Here is a 25261-nt window from a genome sequence, read left to right on the forward strand (position 1 = left end):
TAAGTAAAAGTGCACTTGTTGAATTATTACGCAGTACAAAAATAAAAACATATATTACACATCAGTAGCGTCCCATTAAGCAAATCAGGGTTTCTTTAACCCTGATGAATAGTAGGTGATTGTGCAGACTCTTGGTCACTATGATGATGGTCTGTGGTCACCTTGTACAGTATATTCCACCCATGTCCGCACTGCTCTCCTCACATCCACTGTTAGTCCTTGAACTTGCGGTTGGGATTGGCACCAAACAAGTTCACTCTGATTTCAGGCATCATCTGTCAGGTGTAAAGTCAGGACACAAATAAGTACACACAAGAAACTAAAAGGAAAAACCTGGTTAAATTAGTGGAGAAACATGACGAACACAGATTCTTAAATTTTGTTTTTCTTCAATGGACATAAAGGGAGGTTAACTGATAATATATATCATAATAGTATATAAAGACAAACAATTTTTTTGTGGATTCAAACATTGTCTCTCTATGGGAGCTGTGCTGAAGGAAGTACAATCTCGGCACCCATCAGCGGTCTGACGACGGATAAGCCTCTGGGGGCTAGGAGCTATATTTCTGGAGTTCCGATGTAGCCAGCAGATATCTGGGCAAAGACTTCCTTTTCAGTGCGCTGCTCATTGTTTACAGTCCAATTAGCAACTTGAGACGTAAGACTGGAGTTGGAGTTGAGAGACGACGTGTACGACCGGATTGTTTCACAAGTAGCCAGTTTACAAGCTAATTTTAAACCAATAAAAAGCTAAATCATCGTCAGATGATAGCCAGTGGGTTCCCAGATTGCATTTTGGCGTTCTGCCTCTTTTACTCTTCACATGGACTGTTTACCTGTATTCAACCAAAGCCTGCTCAAACGTGATTGGTCAATACTACTCAGACTACAAACGCTTCCGATGCCAAAATCTTGTCCCGTTGCCTACAGATTCTACATGTGAATGCAGAATCTAATTATAGCGATTAATGGAAGTAAACAAGAAAAATAACACCGCCACCTACATTGTCATGTGACTGGTTGAACACATGACTGCTGAGAGGCATGAGTCCTGTTTACTTGTTTATATTTCCAACTTCTATATAAAGTTCTTCAGCTTATTTCTACCATCACAAAACGTCTCTAAGTATGAAGGATTGTGCTGAACCTTTGAGAAATAACAGAGTACAGCTCAGACCCTGCAGGTCTGAGACTTCTGATCTGAACCTCCCTACAATTTTCATGGATGACGCTGGTAACGTAAAAGTAAAGTTGAGAGCTAAAACTTAAAGACAAGTGAAAGCTTCTTGCTTGCAAAAAGAAAAAAAGATTTATCAAAGTTCCTGAGAATATATTTTGACAAAGATGTTTGTCTGTGTTTGTGCAGACATAAGGAAGTTTATTATTATTCAAAATTCATTTTTTTTACAGGATGCCTATGTAGTGACATGACTCTTTTCTGCATCAGCAGTTGCGTGTAGGAAGCAGAAACATTTGGGGAAGTGTGCTAAAAACTAATTCCTCTCATAGTTTATCGGCGACAAGAGCAGGTACTCTAAACATATGGCATGGATGAATGAAGTTTAATTATTTACAAAAGCAAAACAGCAATGACTGTAACTAGTAAACAATGAATTATCCTGTCTTACCTGAATCTAAAATCCAAGCCAAAAGAAGAATCAGTGTTTCTCCATTCTTAAAAAGATTGCTCAATGAAGTAACGACCAATTAAAGTACAGTTAATTTGTGCATAGCGTGACAGTCCAGTCTGAATTATCTAAATCATTTCTCACTTCTGACTCTCCTAACTTTACCTCATTGGAAAGCCAAGTGGGCTGTGCTGCCCTCAACAGGCAAAGAGCAGAAACTACATTAACAGTAATGTAAAGGTGTGTGTATATAAAGATTTGAGCTATATCAGCAGAGGAAGAGTACCTACCTGTTGTGCCATAAGTTCAAGCCTGTTCTCCAAAGTGTTGGAAACCTTGATCTTCCCATTATCATTGTATACTTCAACCCCTCCGCAGCTGTATGAGAGAACCAAACTCATCTTAAGTATGTTTTTTTTTTTCGCCTTTATCATAAAAAAATAATCTGACAATACGTTTAGAATCAGATACTATGAGTTGGTGTTAAAGTACTTAAAATCATCTTACATATCTGACGGAAGAAAGCGCTGCTGGTCGATTTTGACGACGATGTTGCTCTTCACTGTGTCTTTGTAGATAGGGATGTTCTTATTAACTGCAACCTGTCAAGCAATAAGACTTATAAAACACTACCAACTACCATGAATTCAACAAAAGAAGCAGAGGCTCTTAAAATTACCTGCACTTTCCTAAATAACTTGTTACAATAATCACAACATACAACACTATACTGTAGTCAGCTCAATCTCACCTGAACCATTTCTACGTCCTGCTGTCGGCAGCGAATGGTAACTTTAGGTTCCAGCAGTTGATAGAATCCCTGAAAAGTGAAAAGCACCAACTCAGAAAACAAACCTAGAGATTTACCTGTACCTTCGGTAGCGGTTGGAGAATTTACCTGAAGAACCAGGCCCTCCAATAAGGAAGCGTAACTGGCAGGGTCCTTGGCAATCTCTGCAAGCCTTTGACGAGCGTCATTCAACAAATCCTGAGACGAGAACACAGGTAGAGGTTTTACAGACTCATTTGACTTTAAAGTCATAAACTTGTTGCTCATAAACACTCTGATACTGTGGAATCAGACAAGCAGTACTGTGTTAATGCTTGTCTGTGTTGACAAGTAAATATTATTTTTCAATAATCAGAGGACCATAAAAGAATATCCGTTCACCTTCATTGTACTTGGGTGGTGGAACCCGACAGAAATGTAGGAAGTTAATTCAGTGGTGTATAGGACAGAATATAATGCACCCAATTGTAGCTATACTGTAAATAAGATACATTGTAGGCATCTATCAATATACTGAATGCAAACGTGAGTAAGTTATGTGTCGAATATTAACTGAATATGTGTAAAATATGAGCATTGATCTCTAACCATGATCATGTCGTCACGTGTCTTCAGCACCTTTAGCCTTGCTTGGTTCAGCAGGTTGGACATCTGGCTGTGAGAGTGGAGGGAAAAGTCAACGAGTAAATGATCTGCAGACACGAATATGTGATGCAGCACGCATATAAAACAGCCGCTCAGCGTGATACACCGTTCTCACAACGCACTGATTTTAAGACGCCTTTGCCACCACGAATGGATTTTACGAGGCAGATATGGCAACGTTCATGTCCAGAAAGGCGATGTTGTTACAGACTTTACCAAGGCAACCATTCATAAGTGAGGGGACATGGAGATAGCAAAGAAAACCTCAGAACAACAAGGTAACAGCAACGAAGTGACTGAAAGACTTTTGGGGAGTAAAAAAAACATATCTGGTAAGAACTGCTCATATATTAGTTCACCCGCTCGCCTCTCTCAGTCCATCTGAAGACAAGCCAAGACTGCCAAATTCTCATATAATGTAAAATTGTTAATAGTCAAATCAAAGAATTTGGATGAAGTGTGAGAGCAACAATGACAAAAATTACACAAACAGGCAAACCCATTTAATAGCTGAGCTCCAAACAATAAAAACAAGCCTGTTGTGGTGTTGCATTATCTCGAGGTCAATGAGTACCCTCATTATAGTGTAGTGTGGGATCCTAGTCCACGTGCCTGTATATATGATGTGGGAAAGCTACTAATGTTTGTCTTTATTTAGTAAGACTTCAAAACAGTGACGTTGCCTCTACCAAATAATGACTCAAAGGGGGTGGAACAATCATTTTATTATAATTTCCCTAAATTTCCCCATAAATATCCCTTTGTAGATACATATTTATTTAAATTATGTAGTTTTTTTAATCAAGGATGGAACCTGCCAAAACCAAAAATAAATGAATAAATAAATAAATAAATAAATGACTCCATAAATAAATATGTCAATAAATGTAGTGAAAATAACTTTAAAAATAAATGTAGTCATTAATCAGTAAACACGCCGCACAGCGACAACGGCAAACTGACCATCGGACACACAGAAATGTGTAAAGAAAAGAATACAGAAATATATAAGTTTCTGGAAATATATAAGGGGTGAAATGCAAAGGGAAAATCATGCAGAAATAAATAAATAAATGCATGGATTGGAGTTAAACAAAATTAATAAATAAATAATGTCAATAAAGGTCAGCTAAAGTGATGTAAATACGTCCTATTTCTGTCTGTATAATAGAATAGATAATTGTGTAAGCGAATGTGTCTAAGTGGATATGTATATGAATGCACATTGTAGATATAGACATATGTATATACTGTATGTATATATATCTATATATGAGGTTGGTTGTATGTATATGAATATGAACTTCTCTTGGCACTGCACTATTACAACGGATAGTACTTTTTTTCTTTTCTTTTCTTTTTCTTATGTTTCTTTTTTTTGTTTATCTATGTTGTTGCTGCTGTCTGTATGTCCCTTTACAAGTATGTGTATGTATTTCTTTCACCTTAAATACAAAAATAAATAAAAAAATAAATGTATAAAACATGCATTTAAAAATAAAAATAAAACAAATAATAATAAATAAATAAGTAAAAAAAGGAATGCAAAAATAAATAAATAAAAAATAAATACAAGGGAAAATTAAACAGAAGAGTAAATACATAAGGAAATTAATACAAAGATAAATAAATATAGAAGCAAACAGAAATATCAATTTAGATCGCATTTTATCAAATTATTAATTAATGGCTGCATTTAATTTTAATATTATTTTGCTATATTTAATGACATATCTATTTATTTACTGAGTCATTTATTTAATCATTCATTTATTTTTGATTTTGGCAGGTTCCGTCCTCCATACCAATAGCTATTCTTTCCTGAACTGGCAACACATGAACAATAACTCACATTTTCTTATGTTGTTCAATCTGCTTGTCCTTCTTTTCATAATACTGCATGATTTTCACCCTATGAGTCTGCACCAGACGACCTTTCTCAATGTTGAATTCTTCCTCCGCCTGTAAACACACATGGGTTTGACAAGAACCTATTGTATTATAACAGGTCACTGCAAGGAGGACAAATCACAAGACTGACTGACAGACTTCAATTACCTTAGAGTCAATTTCCTCAACTTTCTCGCTGGCCTCCTGCTCAATGAAGCCCATCATGTGCTTGATCTGCCACAGGAATACAATAGAATAGAATAGAAAGCTTTATTGTCATTGCATTAAATACAACGAGATTCACAGTTGCCACTTCTGGTCAGTGCTTTAAAACAAATACTTGACAAGACTAAACGAGGAAGATAAAACATATATAACAGGTAAAACACACACACAGTTGGAAAGCAAATAAAACAGGTAAAGTAGATGTAATAAATAAATATAAACAGAAGAGTTACACTAGAAGTATACAATATAAAAATAGATGTAATATAAACAGAGGTAATTGCACTTGTAAAATAGGGTGGGTAGATGTAATAAATAAAATGTAAAAATAGATGTAATGTAAAGAGGTAATTGCACTTGTAAAATAGGTAAAGTAGATGTAATAAATAAATATAAACAGAAGTGTTACACTAGAAGTATACAATATAAAAATAGATATAATGTAAACAGAGGTAATTGCACTTGTAAAATAGGGTGGGTAGATGTAATAAATAAAATGTAAAAATAGATGTAATATAAACAGAGGTAATTGCACTTGTAAAATAGGGTGGGTAGATGTAATAAATAAAATGTAAAAATAGATGTAATGTAAAGAGGTAATTGCACTTGTAAAATAGGGTGGGTAGATGTAATAAATAAAATGTAAAAATAGATGTAATGTAAAGAGGTAATTGCACTTGTAAAATAGGTAAAGTAGATGTAATAAATAAATATAAACAGAAGTGTTACACTAGAAGTATACAATATAAAAATAGATGTAATGTAAACAGAGGTAATTGCACTTGTAAAATAGGTAGGGTAGATGTGATAAATAAAATGTAAAAAAAAAAAAAGGGAGTTGCACTAAGAGACCAACACAAAATAATTCCTTCAAATCCAGATTCAAGTTCATGCTAACTTTCTAACTCTAGAAAGTCTAAATGATTTGGACTACCCATAAAGGACTAACCAGGCTGTGACAGGGAAGGTTCAGGTTATAACTTGTAGCCAGACGTGTGATGACTTAACAGCTAACACAACTCTCTGTCATATGACCAAAAACAACCCAACCAAACATAAAATACACTGTAACGTTATTGAGTTTAGCAACAACCTCGAGCATAATAATAATAATTAAGCAGCTAAACGCAACTGTAGTTCATGTTTTAGCCCGTTAGCTAGCGTCAACGTGTGTGTTTAGCTAACTAAAGTTATAACTGTCAGTGGTTAAACTTTATATAGTCTAACATTGTCTACTTTACCTGTTTCTGTACGTCAGCGTCGGTGAGCGCCATGTCTGCTCTTTAATATGTTTTGTTTAATGCAAGACTGTAAAAGTAAGAAGTCTTTCCGACAACTTGTATGTGCGGTCCAGCAGAGAAACAGTTAGAGAAGATATACTACTACTTCTTCTTCTGGTTGCATTCACGTCGAGCTAGCGACACACAACATCCGGTCATAACTTTCAAAATAAGATACAGATTCCTCTCACTAGGTCAAGCCTTGGAACCAGTGAGGTAATTCAGGGCGATCCCTCCCCATTTCTATCATCTCCACTCTCATTATAGGATAAAGGCACACACCTGCTACAATGTTTTCAAATGATGATGATTACATTTAACTCAAGTTACAGTCAACACACCACATACAACCACATCATCCTTTTTTAATCCATCATTCTCTTTTAAAACATAATCTTTTTATCCTTCACCCTATTAAACACCATCTTTTTAGCCATCATTCTTTTACTTCTATCTATCTACCTATTTATATTTATTTTACTTTATTTTATCTTATTCTTTTTTAATCTTGCCTTAATTTGATTTGCACCCTGACTGACAGCCAGCCACCTCCACCCCTCTCAAACGCACACACTGTACACAGTCACATGATATTGATCTTGCCCAGTTATGTTGGCTTTTTAAAGTTTTCTTTGTTTGTTTGTTTATTTATTTCTTTTTCTTTCTTTTTTTATTTTCTTTCTTTAATTTATTTTTCTCCCCATTTTGTTTTATCCATATTTCATTTTATTTTATTTAGTTATGAGGCAAAGGGAAAAAATATATATATATATATATATATATATATACATATATATATATATAGATTTATAAATATATATGAAAAAAAACCAAAAAAAAAACTCCTTAACTGGCCGGGCCTGTGTGTGTTATGTGGGCCCCACATGGGTTATGCTGGGGGTACCTGGGTACCAAGTGGGTATGGGCCCAAAATGGGCATCTTATCTGGGGCCCACTTGGGTGAACTAATGTGGGTTCTTGTTGGGTCACTAATGGGAAATTAGTGTATGGGCTCAGAATGGGCAACGCAAATGGGGCCCAGTTGAGTCAACTAAATAGGTCCCACATGGGCTCCCCCAAGTGGGCTACCAATGTGGTTCCTAGGTGGGTCACTACTGGGAAATTAGAGATTGGGTTTTGGTTTATGTTGCCCAGATTGGGCCCATAAAACAACCAGTGTACTCCTGCATGAAACCCACAAGGGTAACTGGCATGGGGCCAACATGGAAACTGTGGACAAACCCACTTACAACCCATATTTAAGCCTATGTAGTCCCCATGTAGTTCCCACATAGAACTTAAAGCTGGGACTAAGATGGGTCTTGGGTATGTTGCCCAGTTGGGGCCCACATAACACCCATTGTAATCCTGCATGGGATCCATGTGGGCAATTGACATTGGGCCATTATGGAACCCATGGACAATCCCATATAGGGCCCATTTTTCAGCCTATTTACTACCCATATGGGCCCCACATACAGATGTTGGCTGGGTTATTTCAATAGTGCTTATATTTAATAACAGTGTTGCGAGGACATCACGCTGTTTCTGCCTGTGTTTGTGTAATTTTGATAGTCCATACGTCATATTTGATGGTATCTTCCTTCTTTGATGATGAGCTATTATAATTTTATTGATATTATAGTGTCAAACTTCACTTTATGGAAAGGTAATTGTAATTATGATGTAGCTATAAACTTATAACTTCCATTTGGAAGATGTAAGGCCTATAACGTCCGTGCTCAACTGACATCCCTCAGGTTGCGGTTGCTAGGATACATACAGTTGCTAGGATACATTGGAAGGTTTAATCAGGTTGGATGCAACACAATAATCACAGACTTTATAGCGTTACCACTTCAAAACCTAAAGTTTTATCATTTCAAAAACTTGTGTCCGCTAATTTACGAGAGTTATTTTGAAAGTTATGACCGGAAGGTTGTTGCTGTATTCCCACTAGCTTGTGTAGCTTTCCAGAGCACACAGTGTGCTACTGCTGCCTGCCAGTGGTGGTCTCTCTGCCCTCTCCAGCTACACTGCTGCTGCTGCAGGGGACTCTGTCGCATATTCCCCTTCAACCTGTCGTCTGTCAGCACCTGGTTGCCTTTGGACAAGGACGGTAAGAAAGCGACTCCAGTTTGGCTTAATTCAAGTAAAACAATTAAAGTTGTGCGCCTCTGAAATAGCAACCTAAAAACGTGTAACATTAAGCTAGCTGTAGCTTGCATGTGTGCTGAGGTGCTCTGTGGCGATATGTCGTAGTCTTGTGGAGCCATGCTGTGACTTTGACAATAGGAGGCTGTTCCTTTATATTATAAATTACTATACTAGTTATAATTTTGTTATCTGAAGTAGAAACTTTGGTATTACTCGGGTTTGGGGGACTCCATAAGCCAGCAAAGAGGGTTTTATTTTGACAGTTCAAAGCCGGAAAAGTTATTTTAATTTGTCCAACTTGACATTAATCTCACTTTCGCCCCGCATGGTGTCACCCATATATCATCTCTGGAGGACGAGGTGAGCTGATAAGAAGCTCAGCACTTCAGTGAGTTTGTACATTAATGTCTAGGAAAACCCAGAGGAGAAGTATAAACAGTACAGCAGCGTTTAAAAACTCCATTTAACATTTGTTCAGTAAAGGCTCTTATATTCAAGGACTTTTCACGCCCCTCTGTCCAACCACGTGTGTTATGTAAGTTGAATTGTGTTACATGATGTAGGTACATAACGTACCCATTTAAGATATAGACATGTTGTGGGGTTTATTTCCCCTCTGTGTTTTTAAGTTAGCAGCCATGCAGTCCAAAAGGCAACCATAAATTAAACATTTAGTCATCAATTATAGACTCACCCCTTTGCCAGATGGGCAAGTGACCATGTCCACCTGGCACAATGGCCATTGTGCTATCATGCCTGTGATGACACTGAGTGGGACTTCAATATATTGCATCCACCTAACAGCTGTTTTACAGTTCAACAACAGATGTCATCAGGACTCTTATGTGAATGCCCTCATGTTTTGTTAATGAGTATTTTTGGCCAAATTTGACTACTGCTGCAGCGATCATAATTGTCAGATTAACAAGTTAATTTTTCCTCCTGTGGCTCTGATTTTTCCTCAGGTGAGACGTCCAGCTTTGACTGTAAGAACGCATGTGCCTGAGAGTCTGACACAAGTCTGTTCAATGGCCACCTCAGGCCCCACCTCTTCTGCCTCCATCACTGCCGCTGTGCCTGAGGGTTTCCATTATGAAACCAAGTACATTGTGCTCAACTATCTGGGATTGCCGCCTGTTCATAGATCACAGGCACTAACCTCAGCTCAAGGTGAGAAGAAAAGACTTTAGATTAGTGGCTACATTTTCTCTTGGTCCTCTTAATGTAGTTTAATGTTATCTGACTGAAGGTATTGCTTAGAAATGTTCCAATACCACTTTTTCTTTCCCAATACCGATACCCGAACTTGCAGTATCTGCCGATACCGAGTACCGATCAGATACCAGCGTGATAAATATAATATCTTTGTCGCTTTTGGACTATCTATATGGAATTTATCTCGTCGTTGGAATGCGGTTTCCAACGTTTGCTGCTGCGGTTCGTCCTTTTTTTCCCCCTTTGCCTTGGTGCATCTTCAAATGTCTTACAAGATTGCTGGTGTTGAATTTGGAAACACTAGTACCACCCCTCGAAACAGAAGCCTTACATACTGTGCATATCACCATTTTACTTGTTGGATTTTACACTGTGACATATTACCAAATGACTGACATTTTCCTTGCTGTGACTACCGTTACACTCTCCATTAGTTCTCCACTGTTTTTGTTTGCTCGTCACGTGACAAACTACCTGCAATCAGTTCTTCTTCGCTGCTCTTAAACAGTAGTCGCCAGTGGCAGCCATGATACATCCAGGGCGACAGCACAGTGGAGGCAATCGATTTGGAACAAAGAAGGAAAATAGATTTCCGGTTAAACAAGTTCAGTTTTTTTATGGGTTAATAAATTATGGTATTGAATCGGTGCATAGACTGGCGTACCCGCCGATACCTAATTTTGAGCAGTATTGGATGCATTTCCGATACTGGTATCGGTATCGGAACAACTCTCTATTGCTTCTGAAATGTAAAGTGCAGTACTTAAATGTCCATAATGTCCTAAAGAGACGCACTGCTCCTTACTGAGGTGCAACTACTGTCAAGGGCACCCTGCTTTAGCACTCTCTACAGTCTCTTCATGTTGTGCAGTGTGTGACACATATTTTAGGGCAAACCTCACTCTTGTGCATTCACACCTCACACAAATAGAGTTGTATGCACATGCACACTTGGCAGTAACAAAAACTATTCAGGGTGTGTAGGCAGGTTGCCACCTGTTTTCTAGCTTAATTTAGCCTTCTTTGACATTGGCACAGAAACACATCCAGAGACTGTTGTACCCATTTAAACATGACCCAGTGCTTGTAAACAAATAGATGTCATGTTAGGCTCCCTATAAGCCCAGATGCAATCCTTCCAATGTGGTGTCCAGAGTAGCTGAAGACTGGACTGTCTTTACAGAGGCTTTTATAGCAATGTTGAGCCATGACCTCAGGCCAGCAGCATGCCTGTTTTTCATCTTGTTCCCTATGCACCTAGCATACCAAAAGCACACAGAGTGCTTTTTGAACAGTTTTTGACCTATTTGTATTTGTTTTATGAATATATGTGTGTATATTTGCTGTAAGAGACTTACTTTGTGCTTACTCGTTTGGCCACGGTGTGTTAGTGGTGAAATAAATTGATCACAGGGAGAGAAACAAACCATTCAGAAGGGAAGACAGTTCTGCATGCATTGTAGGCCATGCACGTCATTCCCTCTGTCACAGGAAAAAAAACAAAGCTATCTGAAAAAAAAAATGCTCAGGCATTTTGAGCATGAAAAAACAGAAGTGAGAGATGGTAAAAAGACAGAGGGGGAGTTCTCTGTATTTCCTGTCCCTTTTTATTGTTGCGTGCATGCTCGGAAATGGGCGGAGAAGGACAGATGAGTGGCTGATCCCTGCTTTCCGCTTGACCCGGTCCAATTTCTGACAGCCTGTCATGTGTAATCACTGTAGGATAACTCACACGCCAATGAACCAAAGCAAAATAGTTGGCCAGTTAGCCGTCTGGCTGAATGCTGAAACAGCACCAAGCCCAGGGAAAACCAACAGTGGTCCTCAGGGCATTCCTGTATGAGCTGCAGGGACACAGACAGAATAGAAAAGGGAGTGGACCTCTTTCTTCAGATAAAAAAAACCCAAAACAAAACAGTATTTGATTAATTGGAAAAATCATATCAGTCAGCTGTTAAATCAGTGAAGAATGATACTTAAAGGTCCTTCATGTTTCTTTTCTATTGGCTGCTAGTCCCCGGTTTAGCTGTGCCAAAGGAGTCCACATGCCATGATAGTGGAAGTAACCGATGTCTTTGGGTTGAGTGTGTGAACAGGAAGGGATGTCATCAAATGCTGGATCATCATAAGCTGAATGGCTACATTCCGAATGTGTTTTACGTTAAAGGTCCCATATCCTGCTCCTTTTCAGGTTCATACTTGCATTTCTTGTTTCTACGAGAACATGATTACGTAAGCATGAGCCGTGCATTGGTGCCTCGGATGCATGCGATGAGAGAGCACCATTCTCAGCCTTTTATCGTTTGAGTTCAGCAATATCATGCTGAGGAGGAGTAGGAGTGCTGCAGTAGGAGTAAAGGGTGTTGGTGGTATTAGCTACACCTAAGCCTGCAAACATTTCTCTCTAAAGTTAGTGTTTGTGTTAGTGCTCAACTTTGTTTTTTGGCAGACGATTTCATTGTGCATTGCTTTTCTGGTTTTGTGTCTTATTTGTGAAGTGCTGTATAGTATTTGTGAAGAGTCTTTGTGTGTGCGTGCGTGCGTGCGTGCAAGAGACCGCTGGTTCATATGTTCTGTTTTTATCTCTTTCAGGAGATGCCCAGCATGCGAGACAGACGAGTACAATGATAAAAGGGCATGAGGAAGAGCTGAGACAACTGGACGATGAAATCGCTGCTTGTAAGTGGATACACACACACACACACACACACACACACACACAACCAGTTCCAGTGGTTATCCACTGTTTTTGTTACAAAATAGGAGTAATACTCAGGTCTCAAGTCTTTGATTTAAAGTTAGCCATTATGGAGTCAAGTCTCCATAATATATTGGAGGAAATAGATGTAACATATATATATATACCACAATTATGATACTTTAAAGTCCAGTATAGAGAAGCAAAGTCCCTCCCCTTTAGCTGTTCTCCATGGGACTTCATTTAAAAAAATAAATAAATGGTAGTCAACGACGAGAGACAAAGATTTTTTTGATCCTGTTTGAATTGCGCCATGAATCTCACATATGCAGTTAGTCGTAGTATCATTTAGTTTTGTGTGAAACCGCTCAGTGAACTACATCTCTCGTCAATATACGTCACCAACGCTAGCTAGCTAACTGCTATGTTCCACGCACAAATGAAACGTTATCTTACCTGATGTGTTTTATCCAGCGAGATGTCACTTATACAACTTTTGGGTGTGTAGTCTTTCTAATATCATATTTTCATAGTCTTACACTTCAACACTTAGTATCTTTTACATTGAAAAACATCATATGTGTGACTCATGGCGCAATTCAAACAGGATAAAAAAAATCTTTGTCTCTCGCCGTTGACTACCGTTCATATTTTTTCCGAAATAAGGTCCGATGGTGGTCCACTGGAAGGGGCGGGACTTCGCCTTTCTATAAATAAATGAAAGAAAACACACAATGAAAAACCAGTTGGTCTGCCTGTGCAAAGGAATCCAGAGGTCAATATTTGTCTGTGTAAAACATGAAATGTAGGCAGTGAAAGAGAACTTTGGTTTCTTTACATAGCAGTTCTCTGAGCAGCATGAGCGAGCATCACTCCAGACCACCCTCCATGCTCATGCGTGGTAAGGTGGAAGTGAACTCTTTGAATGGTGGATGGTTTGGTGTAAGCCCACTTTATTATGAAAGGAGCCCTTCTCTCCATGACAACCCAACATCCGTGGTTTGTCACAGGAAGTGTGTGAGACACTCATTTATGCAACTCAGAGAACCGTAGTTACATAGATAACCCAGACTTTTGGTGTTATCACCGGTGTATAGTGTGAATGTGCATTACATTTATGAAGTGAACCACCTTATGTTTTCTTTTCTGGCAATAGGAGTAATTCCTAAAAATGAGCTGCACTGCCTGTCTTGAGATTTCATTGTCTCTGGGGTTCTGTGTGTTTGCAGCCTCTTCTACAACAGGCTTCGACCGGCACATGTCGCTCGTGTTTAATCCGCCCACCCCAGAAACCTCCATTGAAGACTGCCTCGCTGCGATGGGAGACCGGCTGGCCGCAGAGCTCGACACACACCTGGCAGCAGCCGTATACACACTCCTCGCAGGGTCAGTTTGCACCTTTCTGACTTTCATGATAGATTGTAGCTCTCATGGCAACACTAGTATAAATCAACAGCATCGCTGCTCTGAGACAATCGCTGATTTTCTTGACTCCCTACAAATGGTTAATCCAAGACTTGTATTTCACATGGACACAGAATTGTGTTGGTCAGTGCAGCAACTACACTATTCAATACTGAGTGCAAGTTTCCTCACTATGCTGCTTTCACACTACATTCACACAGTGTGAGATAAATGTGTTTGCCCACAGCGTGAGAGTTACAGTCTCAAAAGAATGTTGATACACTGCTGCATTTTCTTCTTGGTGAACTCTTGAACTTTAACAGTGTGGGGAAAATGGTGTTATCGCATGAAATTGATTGAAAGGTTTCCATTTAACTCTGAATGGATCAAATTGAACTAGGGCTGTCAATCAATTAAAATATTAGTTCCATAGTTAATCACAATTAATCGCCACTTCGAGCCCAACCGGCAAAAACAGCTGATTATCGTAAAGTGAGCATGTCTGTAAAGGCGAGACTCGTGGCTAACCATAAAACCCATTTTCATTCACATATCTTGAGGTCAGAGGTCAAGGGACCCCTTTGAAAATGGCCATGCCAGTTTTTCATCTGCAAAATTTAAAAGTTATTTAGCCTCCTTTGCGACAAGCTTGCATGACATGAACGGGATACCAATATATTCCTAATAAATTTGCGTTAATGCGTTATTATCACGGTAACTTTGACAGCCATAGATTGAACACAATAACATGTGCACACAGTTTTCGCTTGAACTTATTGACTTAACACACATTCTGTCTCACACACACACATATACCCACATTCACTTCTAAACCAGACAGCTTTGAAAATCCAAGAATCTTTAAGAAAGGTATTGTCTGTGTTCACAATCTCAACCCGACTGTGTTCCCGACTTGTGCCGTGCTGGAAATAAGTACTAGCAACAGTTATTTCTCCTGGATTGAGAATGCACACAGATGATAAAAATGCAACCAAAGGAGACCGCGTTGGAGAACTATGTTGGTCGATGCAAAAACGCGAAAGACCCTATTTAGAGCCAGTGTTTGGTTTGTCCGTTCTGGAAACATGGCGGCTGGCTCCGTGAAGAGCACCTGCTCCGTATGTTGATATAAACGGCTCATTCTAAGGTAACGATTCTTATTTTCAGGTGATTATACACTAAAGAAAACACACTTAGTAATATTATATTCCATTATCGAATAGATCCCCCTAAATACAGCACAGTGTTCCTTTAATGAATTTAAGTGAGTTGGAACATAAGCGGGGTTCACCTGAGCAAGGCATCCGTAGCTGCTCCAGTAGAGTTGCTCTGTGGCCAGCAGATAAGACTGTGGTTGTACTGGGCAACGTCCAACTGTGTAACTGAGTAGGACGTTGCTGCAAAAAAAAGAAAAAAAAAACGCTCAGGGAACTACACCAGAGAGTATAAAGCAGCTTTTTGGATGTGCTCCTATATAGATATGCAAAAATGGGGAAGAAAACCAATGCCCACCAATTTCCAACTATAGTAAAAGGTTTAATTTTAAGCATGGTTGACATCCACTTTACAAGACAAACACATTTACAAATATAGCACATAACACAACACAAATATATTCCAGTTGTGTGAATTTGACCCAGGAGGAAGGTATAGCTTCACAGCACACATGGGGTCAGCTAGAAAACGAAAGCAGATAACAGAAATCATAGATATACAAATAAAATATGCAACAAATACAAGAGAAGCAATAAGCTCTGGTCAACATAAACACATTTTCAATCTGCCCACGTTTAAAGCTGCAGTTGATAACTTTGATCAAATACGATACAAATTTATTTTTATAAATCGTCACTGTATCCTGACAGTAGTGTATGAGACAGATAATCTGTGGGAAAAAAATCATGTTCCTCTGCCTCCTCCTGTGCTCCTAATGGCATTTGCAAGTTTCCACCGCGCCCGAACAAAAACAACCAATCAGAGCTGAGCAGTTTCTAAAGCAGCTGTCCATCACTGCTCGCAAAACTCATCAAACTAGGCAGCGCTGATCAAATATTAATCAATATTCTGTAACAGTAATGCCTATTTCTTGCCTCAATTGTTTTCAGTAACATCTCGTAGTGTTCTGTTTAGCTGTAAAATGAAAAAGTTTGTGACCTGGCCGCCATGTTGAATACAGTCAAGCCAAAACCAAGCCCCGCCCACCGACCGGAGCAAACTTTCTCACTTTACAGCAAAACAGTACACTACAAGATGTTTCTGAAACCATTTGAGGAGAGAAATAGGCATTATAGTAACAGAATCTTGATTCATATTTGATCAGCGCTGCCTAGTTTGACAGTTTGACCGGAGTTCGCGAGTTTCATGAGCAGTGATTGACCGCTGCTCTAGAGAATGCTCGGCTCTGATTGGTTGTTTTCCTTCGGGCACGTTAAAATCTTGCAATTGCCATTAGGAGCACAGGAGGACACAGAGGAACATGAGTTTTTCATAGATTTTCTGTCTGATGCATTACTGTCAGGATGTTGTTACCATTTTATAAAATAATAACTTTTTATCATATTTGCTCAAAGTTACTGACTGCAACTTTAAGGTTCAAAACCTCAGATAAGTTTGAAGGCAAATCTAGTCTTGGCAACCAAATATGTTTTTTTTTAGTAGCTCTTGGCAGGTGAACAAAAAGGGTATTGTGGGATAATGGGTATGAGGTGGCTTCTTACAACAATTCCTGGATTCTAGGCACATTTAACTATTTCCTAAACAGTGATATTTAGACCTTATATTTAATACCAGTGATGATGTCTGTGTGTGTTTCAGGCCTATGGACTACCAGAGATTCAGAGACACAACACGGGCTCTCTCAGTACACACACAGGGAGGCTGGAGCAAGGTGAGTCACCCATGAGCTTTATGAAACAAACATTACTGGTACCTCTGCCATCCTAATGTCTCTTACCTTTGTGTCCCCACTGCTTTTCTTTCTTTTTTCGCCCCTCCCTCTTTTAACTTCTACGTCTACTCCTCTCTCCCAGGTGCTAGTACCTTTGGTGCTGCTCCAGGCTTTACAAAGTGAGGGCCAGTCACTGACAACCCTGTTGCATCTGGGGGTACGCTTCCTGGAGGAGGATGAAGCTGGCTACATCATCCAGCAAGGCGGATGGGTGAGTTTTTAAGCACACAATGGAGGAAAACCATTATATGCTTACCCGTATGTTTTATACTTAGTCACCTGGAAGCCCAAAATATTTTTTGTAGTGTGCATAGATGAAAAAAGCTTGCACCATGCTGAAGTAGATTATACAGTACTCCAGATAGCCAGATGAGGGCATCAGTGAGCTACCTGAACAGATGTTTCATTTCCCAGAGTTCTTTTTGTGCTCTACAACAACCACATTACCATACATGCGATTTAAAATGTACATCATACTAAAATAAGTATGCATGACAATAAATCCACAACAGATAATCTACATAAATAACCTTACAGTATTTAAGTGCAATCACTGCTATTTTGCAGTATAATACCTACACTTAAAACAAAACCAGCAGCCCCTGTCCTGTCCTCCCATCAGTCAGGGGTCAAATGCTTCATGTAATCCACTTTGTGGTCATTTACAACTTAATCATCCATCTGTTGACAACATTTAAAGGACGGATCCATCTGCGCTCTGTTCCATGTTTTTTTTTTTCAATTGGAAACAACCACTCAGCCGTTGCAAAAAGCAGTAACGTATTTAACCAAAGTAAACTAATCAAAGCGAATCAATAAGGTTATGAATAATGTCAAAGTTGGCTGTGCTAAGTTTGGAAGTAACTGAAAGGGTTGGTTCGGATTTTTTTTAAGTGGGGTTGTATGTATACTCCTGCGTTCTGTGAGGTAAAATGACTGCTTTTGTAAATCGAGTCTTTAAAGAGAGTGATACACTGATTTCAGTTCCCCGTCGGAAAGAGCTGTCTGACGTCGAAGTAAAGCAGCAGAAAAATTTATTTTGGCACCTTAAAAAATATCAATATCCGTTGAAGTGTACACTATATTTAGAATATTTTCACAGCTTTACCTCACCATCAGACAGCCCTTTCTGACGGGAACTGAAGCCTTTATATCGCGGTTTTCAAAGCTATCAGACCAGACATTCACAAAAACAGTCATTTTACCTTGCAGATTACGGGATTTGCTGGTCTACTGCTATATCGATCGGTTAGTTTGTTTGTGTTATAGTGTGACTTTTGGATCTGAACTAACGTGGCGTCCACACAGCAGTACATTGCTTAGCTTCCGTGCCGGCACTCCTTTCTGCTTCTCCAAACTGGGAGCATGCTGGCTGCCAAGTTAATGTATATAACACTAATGCACTGACTAAAAAGACATATATATACTGTACATGAAGCAGCGTCATCATGCAGAAACCTACGTCAGGCTTTGTGACGCTAAAACATACATACTTTGACCAAAGTTTTAATGTTCGGATTTGAATACATAAGGATTACCACTGGGAAGCTACGGAATGATATAAACACCTAAAAAGCAAAAATAATGGACCTGTTCCTTAATCATAGTTTGGATCCAAAATTTGATAGTATTTGTGTTACATACGATGTTGCTTTTACTTAGGGAGAATTTAATTATTTGCATATTTAAAGAAGATAATATGCTTATTTAAAGATCCCACAACATGAACTTTGCTCATGTGAACTCTGCTGCTCCTCATTGTGAGAACACCCTGATACAAAGCAGCTCCAGTGTGGTGTTTACTCACGCAAATGAAGGGATAGATATTGGCGAGCGTTTTGTCTTCCAGTGTTGTAATAAGTGGAACACTGTCACAGATGGCTCCCTGTGAACAAGGTCATGTAGATGAAGGGTCACGTGACCTGACACGTTAACCACCGCTCCGGCCGCCATTACCTCATTGTCATGATGCTGTGCCCAGTTTCGTGCAATGTAACGTGAACATAACGCGCCAGGCTCCAAACAAAGCGACATTCTTGCTCCACGTTATGTCACAGGGGATGATAGGCTGGGGCAAGATCAGAGATGGAGGGATGGAGAGAAAGGAGGAGGAGAGAGAGAGATTGCATGAAGAGAGTGGCGATAGGAGGGGAGGGAATACGAAGGAGGGAGGGGAGAAAGAGGGTGGGCATGGTGAGCCAGTGAGAGCAAAGTGAAATCTCCATTAGTTTGACAGCTGCCTGCATGCACACTTCTCTTCCTACATCCACTCCATCACCAGGACTGCCTATTGTTTATTGAAGTGACCTGGGGGTTTTCAAGACTTCACATCGAGGTAGGATGTTTTACTTGTAGTGTTGAAGCAACTACAGAGCGAGCTCATTGGTCTGGATGCATCATGTGTGCGTGCGAATGTTTAGAGTGATAAACTCTTGGCAGCCGAATAGGTATCTCTAGCTGTATTTCCAGTTCTTGTCATCGTTGAGTGGTTGCGTGTTAACATATGGTACGGATTGATTTTTGTTTTTTCATTATAGCACACAGGAACATCAAGTACTTTTATATTAGAGAAGAGAAGATGGAGAGCCGAAACATGTTTTCTTTGTCATATTTATCTCATTTATTTATTAATCCGTTCCTGTATTTTTTTTTTTTTTAAATGACACAAATCTTAAATGCACAGATTAGTAGCAGTCCATGTCCCCTAACCTTTTCTAGCGAAGTTGTTAGATTTGGGTGCCTCTCATGATGCCTTTGTTAGTTACATCAGAATACAATAAGGATTAATATGACCCTAATGTGGGGTACACTTGATTTGGCAGGAACAAAACCACAACCCCCAAACAGTGCACAGCCAGGGGCGGGGTAGGAGGAGGACATGATTAGTGGGGGGACAAGAAGGGGGGACAAGAAGGGGGGGAGATGAGCAAAAGGAAACGGCCCTAACGGCGAAAGAGATTCTGAAATAAAGGAGATAAACTACAAACTCTGAACTGTACGCCAACCAACCTCTCTGGGTTGTCTCAGTTAGTTTGTTCACAGACTGTCTCCTGTCTGTCTGTCAGTCTGTATGCTTGCGTGCTGTTGTCGGCCTTTCCTCCTGAGGAATCAAGACAATTGTCCTTCAGTGAAAACTGCTGGGTGAGAACTGAATGTGCACAACAGCCATTTCATATTACTGTCTCTGTGAGTGTGATGTAATATGACTCCTGAGGTATAAAAGTGGCGCACTTATAATGGCACCTGACCTCTTAGCAAAGAGAAAGGGATAATGGAGTCAAACATTATTTTTACTGCAGTATATTTGATAGTCAAAGCAGCTTATCTTAATAAGGCAATTAAGCAACTTGTGCAGGCCCTCAGTTTTACATTGATAATAGTTGCTGCTGCTTAGATGTTTGCGGTGATTATATTTTATGGACTGGGTGCTGTAAGGGTTCCAGCCTGGGCCTTGTCAGCGCACGTCATGCTCCACCCTGCACAGTGTAACAGTGCTCCCCCATGTTATGTAAGCACCCTCTCGCCAGCTCGAAATATGTGCATCACCGTGCCGCTGCGTCGACATGAGGCCAGACTAGACTAAAGTAGAGTGCCTGACTGTGCAGGCTGAGGAAGCCCCCAAAATAACTCTGATAATCCTCTAAAAACATCGTCGCCAGGGGCTTGACTGGCCCAATGACTTGTAACTTGCAGCAGCAGCAGCACACTGGCTGACTGCCAAGGTTTAAACAGGGCACCCATCCATCCACTCTGTCCTCTTCTGTCTATCCATCAGTCTCACTGCTGTCACAACACTGTTAATGATGACGAGCAAAACCCAGTGTTTACTAATGCAAATTGTGTAGCTGCACATAACAGCTAACAGACTGTTGGCATAGGACGATATGAAAGTTTTATTTTTTTTAATTGTCACGATTATCCTGGCCACAATATTTGCAATTCAAGATGTTATCCTGATAATCATCTAAATATGCTTAAAACTCTTAAAAAATGTCACAGATAGGATACGTATCTGTTTTTTAGTGAACATCATTCTTAGTAAAAAAACAAACAATTTTAAAGGTGCTATTGATAACATTCAGCAACTAGATGTCAAATTCTCCCTCCCCCGTTCCATTGCATTCACTTTACAAGTCGTTGCCAGGCATTTACTGTCAATCTCTGCCATTTATCCGTTTTTTACACACTATAACTGACGACCCAGATATTCCACGTGATACCAATGTCGTTTTACTATTGGCTCACAAGACTTGTTAGAAGTGGGAACCAAACGTCAGATATCTTCCACAGAGATAAAAAAACATGAACTTTGAACCTGCCAAAAATGTTTAAATGATTAATTCACAATCATAATAATTTGTTTGAGGAAACGCCATACTTTTATTCAGCACCTTTCTAAGGGCTCTGTGGATGTATTATTTTATTTATTTATTTATTTTTAAATATTCGTCTACGTAAAAATGTTATCAATAAGACCTTTAAATAAGGTAATCATAAATCATAAGGTCCCCTTTCATAAATATAGGATCAAAAAAAATTGGCAACATTGTGTGTTCTTTCTTGCATGATAATTCCTGTATTTTTTAAATCATGTTAAATATTTCATTTTCTACTTTGATAATGAGCTAGACAGCTTTTTCTAGTTATTCGTGAGGAAATTCACGATTATCCTGATAATGGAAATTCACAACTATCAACTTATTGTGAGAGTTTTTTATCGCAATTCGCGATAAAATCCTATATTGTCCCATAGTTGCATCAGTTTTTAAAAAAGGAGATGCCAGGTCCCATAAACTCATTCAGTCCTCAAGTTGTCTGTAGGAAACCTAAGGTGAAATAGTGTGTCTAAATATAATGATAGAATATAAATAAATGGCAAAAAATGTATTTGCTTTTCCATTATTGAGTCAAAAGCCGGAGGAAGAGAATGTATTAAACAGTGTGTATCTCTTATTTATGGATGAAATAGTGACATTGGTTGTCAGTATTCTTCTGGGTTACATGTGGGCACTCACAGGTGTAAGTGTACTGTAGCTATTGTAGTTACCGCAAGTATTTAAAACATGGTGAAAAAAGTGATCTGTGTTAGTGGGGATGAAAATTCTTCCTTTGCATGTATCTTAACGTGAAAGAACACTGGCCACAGCCTGCGAAGCCATCCTGGGTGATAATAAATAACCAACTGTGAATTAAAGGTACAATTACATTCTGATGAGCAGTCTAACAGTCCCTCTCAGTCAGCTGCTGCTGTGTGACCTCTTGCAGCGCTTGTCCTTTAGGAACAGTGATGACATAATCCTCCTAAATGTTAAGAGTACATATGAGCCAGTGTCACTGGTTTACATAATCATTCGAAAATCTGTAAAAACCCGTTTGCAGTTTTGTATTTCTGTGGGTTTGACATGTTGTTGATGTGGAAAGTGTGCCCCTTTATAACATCCCAGATCTAATGTTTGGATTTGCAAGTGGATGCAGCATGTTGACAGTATGTGGCAATGTAGCAAGTACTTGTCACAAAAAATGTGGCAGCTGTTGTCTTCTCATAAAATCTTAGTTTGTTTAGAGATATCTTTTGGGCAGCTGCTACGTTACTCGGCGTGCTGATGTCAGATCAGGATAATGTTGCAATGAAGCACTATGACAAGGTAAAGCAAGGACAGGTAGAGCATGCACCTTAAGCTCTGCAGCAGGAATGTGAACTTGTTTTATACAGTTTGTGTTTGCCTTGGGGTGAGGGTGGAGAGCTGTGGGACACACCTCTCGACAGAACAACGCTTAAATGGTAAGTGTGTTTCCCAACATCAGCAGTGCTGGAGGACAACATTAAATGAAGAACAAATATAGAGCAAATTCAGGTGTGTGTTTTTTCCATTATTTATTTATGCTTTTGTTAAAGTATTGACGCAGATTTAAAAGTTGTTTCCAATCAATTGTTGTTTATTCATACATGTTGTTTGTTCATGAATCCTTCTATGTTAAGTTGTATTATTGTTCATCACTATGAATCTAGCTTTGGACTTCACCTGGTTAAATAGCAAAGTTGTCCTGCGTTCTTCATGTACTTTAGGCTGTTTTGTATGACAGCCAGTAAACTGCATAAAAAGTTGTGTCAGAAATGGTTTATAGGTGGTGCTTGTGCTCTACGGGTTGATATTCTTTATTGACATAATTTTTTGCTGTGGCACTCAGTTTAACCTCCTTTTGAGGTTTACTGTCAGTTTAAATTTTTAGATCAGTGAGGATTTTGTAGCAGCAGAAACTTGTAAACTGTAAATGCAGGGGAAGGGTTGATAGTTATTGTTCCTGAATACCATCATCGGCAATGTTTTGCTGTGGATTTTATACCACATGGCAAACCCCGTCCCGTTCAGCCCAGCTGATAGCGAGCCTGTAACCTGAGGGCGAGGCATGCAAATCAGCTTACGGAGAAAGCGAATGTTGGATAACGACGGAGCGCTGTTAGATTTAATCTCTTTCCTGCCTCCCTGGATGCAGCTGCCGTTGCATCCACTAAGTGTCCTTGTAAGGAAAAATAACCTTCACAGCTTGACCATGTCATTTAAAAAATCACATTTACATAGGTCAATGATAGTTTACATACTGTATGCTTCCAGATAGATGCAATTCAGATGCAAATTGGCAGTCAGGGACACTCTGTGAAGAACATAATAACATATTATCATGTTTTCAAATGAGACAGTGTTGCCTTGGGAGCTGATCTCTGCTGTCAGAACCTTTCTGTCTGCTGCGCACACACACACACACACACACACACACACACACACACACACACACACACACACACACACACACACACACACACACACACACACACAAACACCTCGGTGCCCACTGTCTGTTTGAATCTCGTCCGGTCAGGTCACACCTCTGTGGCATGCATAGAAACACGACAGAGCAGCCTGCTCATTGCTCATGACCGATCCAAAATGTAACAAGCTCGGTTTATCTGTAAACCCAGTTCAGTTGTATCATACACCCAGCCTATGTTCGGCATTTTTTTTCTGTGTCATCTGCTAGATGCGCCTGCTCAGACAGATGTGACTATTTCAGCTATGCTACCAATATGGCTCTGTGGCTTGCATGTTGCTCTGTTGGTCGGTCCGTCCATCACTTTTGTCCAGACTGAAATATCTATTTTAGTATCGATGGATTGCTATGAAATTTTATACAGACACTTGTGATCCCCAGAGGATGATTGCTGTGAAATTTTGTACCATATTTATGTGGATGAACTGTATTTTTTTGTTTTTCATCTAGTACCATCATCAGATCAACGATTTAATGTGCCCAATACTTGGGATTTTTGACCAAATACCTTAACTAATGACAAGGGATATACCGATACTGGATCGGTTATCGGGCCAATACTGACTCAAATAGCTGGATCGGATATCTGTGACAATGAGGCCGATCTATGAAATTCAATTTTATGTTTATATACTATATACATTATATACTGGAATTTTGTTGCTACATTAAAAAGGTTTACAATTGAATTGTAACTCCTGTTAATTTTGAAGATTTTTTACTAATTTTCTGGTGTACAATTTACTATTTTAATAATAAGTTACAATTCACAAAATTTGTATCTTATGTATTTTCTTTTACAAAGTTGGGAAAGCAACGTTTAAGTCAAGCCTGATGTTGCTTTACACATTGAAGAATTATCCACTTCCACACAGTGAGGCATACAGCTTATTAATTAAACACCGGTATCGGATCGGTACTCCGTATCGGCCGATACCCACAAAAGCCCGGGTATCTCTATCGGTATCGGGACAGAAAATGTTGGATCGGTGCATCCCTACTAGTGACATCCCCATCAGCCTCAGCCGTACTTTGTGCTTCGTGCTAATTAGCAAATGTTAGCATGCTAAAACTCTAAATATTATACCTGCCAAACATCAGCATGTTGACAATGTCATTGTGAGCATGTCAGCATGATTAAGTTAGCATTTAGCTCAAAGCACTGCTGGGCCTAGGTACAGGCTCACAATGCTGCTAGCATGGCTCTTAGTCTTGTTGGTATAGCAGCATTAAGTAGGATCCACTACTGAAGAGAAAAGGTTGGGTCAGCATTTTTGTGTTCTCCGCAGTGAGTCATATCGCCGTTGTTCTGACATAAGATAGCCCTTTTGTGATTTTTAAGAGGAGAGATGTTAAAGTCTAAACCTGGACTCACAGGGCTGTTGTGTGGGCAATGTTACATTTTGCTGCTGGACAATGTGAGAGGATAAAAATCAAGTGTAGCAAACTACCTCTTATTAACCTCTTTGTTCACCCATCTCAACAGACAGTGAGCATGTCAGTATGTGTCTCGTTCCTTTGTGCTCATGGTGAACACTCACTGGCCTATTT

The 25261-nt window shown here is 39.4% G+C and overlaps 2 protein-coding genes across 6 annotated transcripts in view; one reads left to right on the forward strand and one right to left on the reverse strand.

Moving 5' to 3' along the window:
• atp6v1e1a (ATPase H+ transporting V1 subunit E1a) lies at positions 1-9534 on the reverse strand. Of its 2 annotated transcripts, none has more exons than XM_037768618.1 (9): positions 9313-9534; positions 5125-5190; positions 4919-5028; positions 3010-3076; positions 2530-2619; positions 2383-2451; positions 2139-2233; positions 1922-2009; positions 1-275 (listed from the first exon to the last, which is right to left on the reverse strand). In XM_037768618.1, the coding sequence occupies exons 1-9, from the start codon at positions 9409-9411 to the stop codon at positions 213-215; spliced, it is 747 nt and encodes a 248-aa protein (XP_037624546.1). In that variant the 5' UTR covers positions 9412-9534; the 3' UTR covers positions 1-212. The 2 variants fall into 2 exon arrangements, with proteins under 2 accessions (XP_037624546.1, XP_037624547.1); XM_037768619.1 differs by lacking the exon at positions 9313-9534 and adding an exon at positions 6423-6635.
• Positions 8254-25261, forward strand: part of bcl2l13 (BCL2 like 13) — a 20119-nt gene continuing 3111 nt past the window's right edge. For 2 of the 4 annotated variants that reach the window (XM_037768591.1, XM_037768592.1), the window contains exons 1-6: positions 8254-8580; positions 9584-9788; positions 12426-12512; positions 13761-13917; positions 16750-16822; positions 16965-17093. In XM_037768591.1, the coding sequence (XP_037624519.1) occupies positions 9647-9788; positions 12426-12512; positions 13761-13917; positions 16750-16822; positions 16965-17093 (588 nt within the window). In that variant the 5' untranslated portion in view covers positions 8254-8580; positions 9584-9646. The other 2 variants (XM_037768595.1, XM_037768593.1) reach the window with 2 other exon arrangements.

The sequence above is a fragment of the Sebastes umbrosus genome, chromosome 4 (assembly GCF_015220745.1).
Source record: "Sebastes umbrosus isolate fSebUmb1 chromosome 4, fSebUmb1.pri, whole genome shotgun sequence".
In the NCBI taxonomy this organism is placed as follows: domain Eukaryota; kingdom Metazoa; phylum Chordata; class Actinopteri; order Perciformes; family Sebastidae; genus Sebastes; species Sebastes umbrosus.

Excerpts from the sequence above, each read along its gene's own strand:
- atp6v1e1a (XM_037768618.1), bottom strand. The coding sequence starts at position 9,411 with ATGCAATATATTGAAGTCCCACTCAGTGTCATCACAGGCATGATAGCA. Across the intron at positions 5,029-5,124 it reads TTGAGGAAATTGACTCTAAG|GCGGAGGAAGAATTCAACAT; the intron begins GTAATTGAAGTC and ends GTGTGTTTACAG. Across the intron at positions 2,620-3,009 it reads CACGTGACGACATGATCATG|GATTTGTTGAATGACGCTCG; the intron begins GTTAGAGATCAA and ends TTCTCGTCTCAG.